This window comes from Terrapene carolina, unplaced genomic scaffold (assembly GCF_002925995.2).
Source record: "Terrapene carolina triunguis isolate 2854851 unplaced genomic scaffold, T_m_triunguis-2.0 Scaffold51425, whole genome shotgun sequence".
In the NCBI taxonomy this organism is placed as follows: domain Eukaryota; kingdom Metazoa; phylum Chordata; order Testudines; family Emydidae; genus Terrapene; species Terrapene triunguis.
In genome coordinates this window covers 3,416-6,154 of record NW_020715776.1, presented here as the reverse complement: position 1 = coordinate 6,154, position 2,739 = coordinate 3,416, and the positions used below count along the sequence as shown (strand labels likewise).

At 43.5% G+C, this 2,739-nt stretch overlaps 1 protein-coding gene across 1 annotated transcript; it reads right to left on the bottom strand.

Moving 5' to 3' along the window:
- Positions 1 to 670: 670 nt before the first annotated feature.
- Positions 671 to 2,014, bottom strand: LOC112108949 (interferon-inducible GTPase 5-like). The gene is made up of 2 exons (XM_024203268.1): positions 964 to 2,014; positions 671 to 867 (listed from the first exon to the last, which is right to left on the bottom strand). The coding sequence occupies exons 1-2, from the start codon at positions 2,012 to 2,014 to the stop codon at positions 671 to 673; spliced, it is 1,248 nt and encodes a 415-aa protein (XP_024059036.1).
- Between the last annotated feature and the right edge of the window lie 725 nt (positions 2,015 to 2,739).

The window sequence follows — 2,739 nt, the reverse complement described above, 5'->3', positions numbered from 1 at the left end:
AATAAAGTCACACCATCCCCCGTCTATCCATCCCTATACACACCCATCTGTCTATCTACACACAGCCATCTATCCATCCCCATACACTCCCATCTGTCTATCTACATACAGGCCCCCAAAGGGAGGATTTAATATTGCTCCCAAAGAATATCAGATTGTTGTAATTATATAAAAATAGCAAGTTTCTCCACCTGGGAAGTAGTTTGTGTAGGAAATGTTTAGTTGCTTAGACAGCAAATGGGACCATTTATCTTCTTTGTTGAAACTCCTTACTGTTAAATCCAAAAAACCTGCAATCTACAATTTAAGATCTGGAACAGTTGGTCATATTTGGGGAAGTACTAAAATAATTACCCATCACCTTTCAGTTCTAGACATACCAGACTCTCTCATATCACAGGATTTACCTTTCTGATCTTGTTTCAATGTTAGGGGTATAAATCTGCAAGCTTACCCCAGAATGATTTCATATGTATTTCATTTAATTCAGTGAATGAAAAACGGAATACAAATCAAACAATCACCCCGCAGTCTCGTTTGGCATTTCCTTCTCTTCTGCTGGAGCGAATTCAAGAATAAAAAGTCTCCCTTTGGCTAGCATCAGTGAGGCTTTCGAATAGCTCAGCTCCAATCTTCAGCAGGGTTCGGCTTCTTTCATTCACTCCCAAGTCTATGGACGGTTCACTGCTGTTATATAGATTTTTTTCCCTTCTTCTTCCAAAACAACCTCCCGAATTCGTTGTGCATCTTCTGCAACTGCATCTAGGAATCTATGCAGCGTGAAGCTGGTGGTACTATAAGAAATACCACCAGCTGTGAGGGCACATGACACAGATAGGACTTTCCCGCAATACTCACTAAATACTGCTACCAGCATCCAAGTCTCAGTCATGGCCTGCAATTTAGCTCCCATTGAAGACAATAATAAAGCGCCCATTGACTTCAAAGTGAGCAGGACCGGGCTCTGGCTCAGTAATTCCCACACATATTTGACTGTTAGATCTTTGGCCAGAGGGGTTTTTATCACGGCTTTCAGGTCATTGACAGACTTTCCAGAGTGCTGAGCGAGTTTTTCAAGGGAGTTGTCCTCCAGGCCGAAGCTCTTGGAATAGTCGCGCATGCATTTCAGCAAGATGGGAACATTAAAAGCAAGAGAGAGACTTTTGCTATGAGAACCAGGAATCGCAGCCATGCCTCCAGACGCAGCTCCCGACAGGAGGGCTAATTTCCATATCTGCTGTTTTAGGGCTTCCTTCTTCTTTTGTAAGGTCTGTGGAGAAACGTTCGGCAGGCTGAGCAGGAAAGCGTGTCTCTTGTGACTGGGAAGTTCATGTTCCAAAGTGTCCACTAGGTCGTGGAAATCATACTTCTCTAGATCAAAGCTGGAGAGAAGGAAAACCTTAGAAGACGTCATCCCTTCTGCTTCAAGGTGCTGTATGCAATTCTCTTTAATCATCTCCAAGATTTTCTCCTCCTTGTAGGTGGAGGGTCGTTGCCTCTTGGCATTATACAAGTCAGCATCTACTTTGGAGCGCACAAAGTAAAACTTCTTTCCCATTCCCCGAATCTCCCTCGCGAGCTTGGCATGGCTGGATTTGAATCGTTCAGAAGCTATAATGATGAAGAAATCGTAGCTGTCAAAGTTTACTTTTTCAGGATATTGGTCTATCTGAAAATCTGGTGTTTCAACTCCTGGCATGTCCCAGAATGTTACTTGGGGGTATGTCGGGTGTGGATAAGGAGTTGGCTTCCTTGTTGTTTCTGTCTCCCCAGTCGCAGCCGCATTTTCATCTTCATGTCCCACACCCCGGATGGCATTGATGATGGATGATTTTCCAGCACCTGTCTCTCCCGTGATGGCGATATTTAGCGTGGCATTTTCAAATGACTCCAATTCCTCCTTCACTTTGCAAGCTGCTTCTGATGGGTCTTCAGTTTCTAAATGAGCCAGGAGGTTTCCATAGCTCTGTAAACCCATCTCTACAACTTCCTTTTGGTCTGAGTCCAGATCCATGGCCATCAAGAAATTTGTGAGAGCTTCCATCTGCCCCAGAAAAGAAAGAGAATATTTCAGTTATTGTTTGTTTTAAAAAGGCAGGATAAGAAAACCCCAGATGGTGTAAGAATCCACAAATACAGGCCCAATTCACCAATGTTCTGCATCTTGTATAGCGCAAATAAATGCAAAGTGGGTATAAAATGGTATGGAATTAGAATGGCAGTGTTCTATACCCCCGTAGCAAGCACTTTGCAATGGTGAATTAGGCCCTGATTTGTTTGGGGAACAGGTTTATTTCAACCACGTCAGTCTGTCTCTAGATGACCAAAAAAGTGATTTTTAAATTGAGTTATCCAATACTATGTTCACAGAGAAGTTAGGAAAAAAAACAGATACTCTTGCTTAGAATCCAAAGCCCTAACACACAAGAACTCAAACCAACGAGAGACAAAGCAGGCTGCTCCTTAAAGCAGAGCGGCACAACTCACCTCGCCTTGCTCTAGGCTGCCTCTTTTCAGACCGACCCAGATCGCACGCTTCCCTACAGAGCTCCCTGCCTGCAAACAGGACCAGGAAACCCCTGACATTGAAAGTGAGAGCTTATCATTGTAACACAGTTTTCAATCCACCAACCTCCTCCTCAGTACATTCCTTAATTGACAAGCACAATAAAAACAAAATCATAAATGTAATCTTATGGGAGGGCTGCGATTTCGCTGTGGCCACCCTCTTCTAGAACC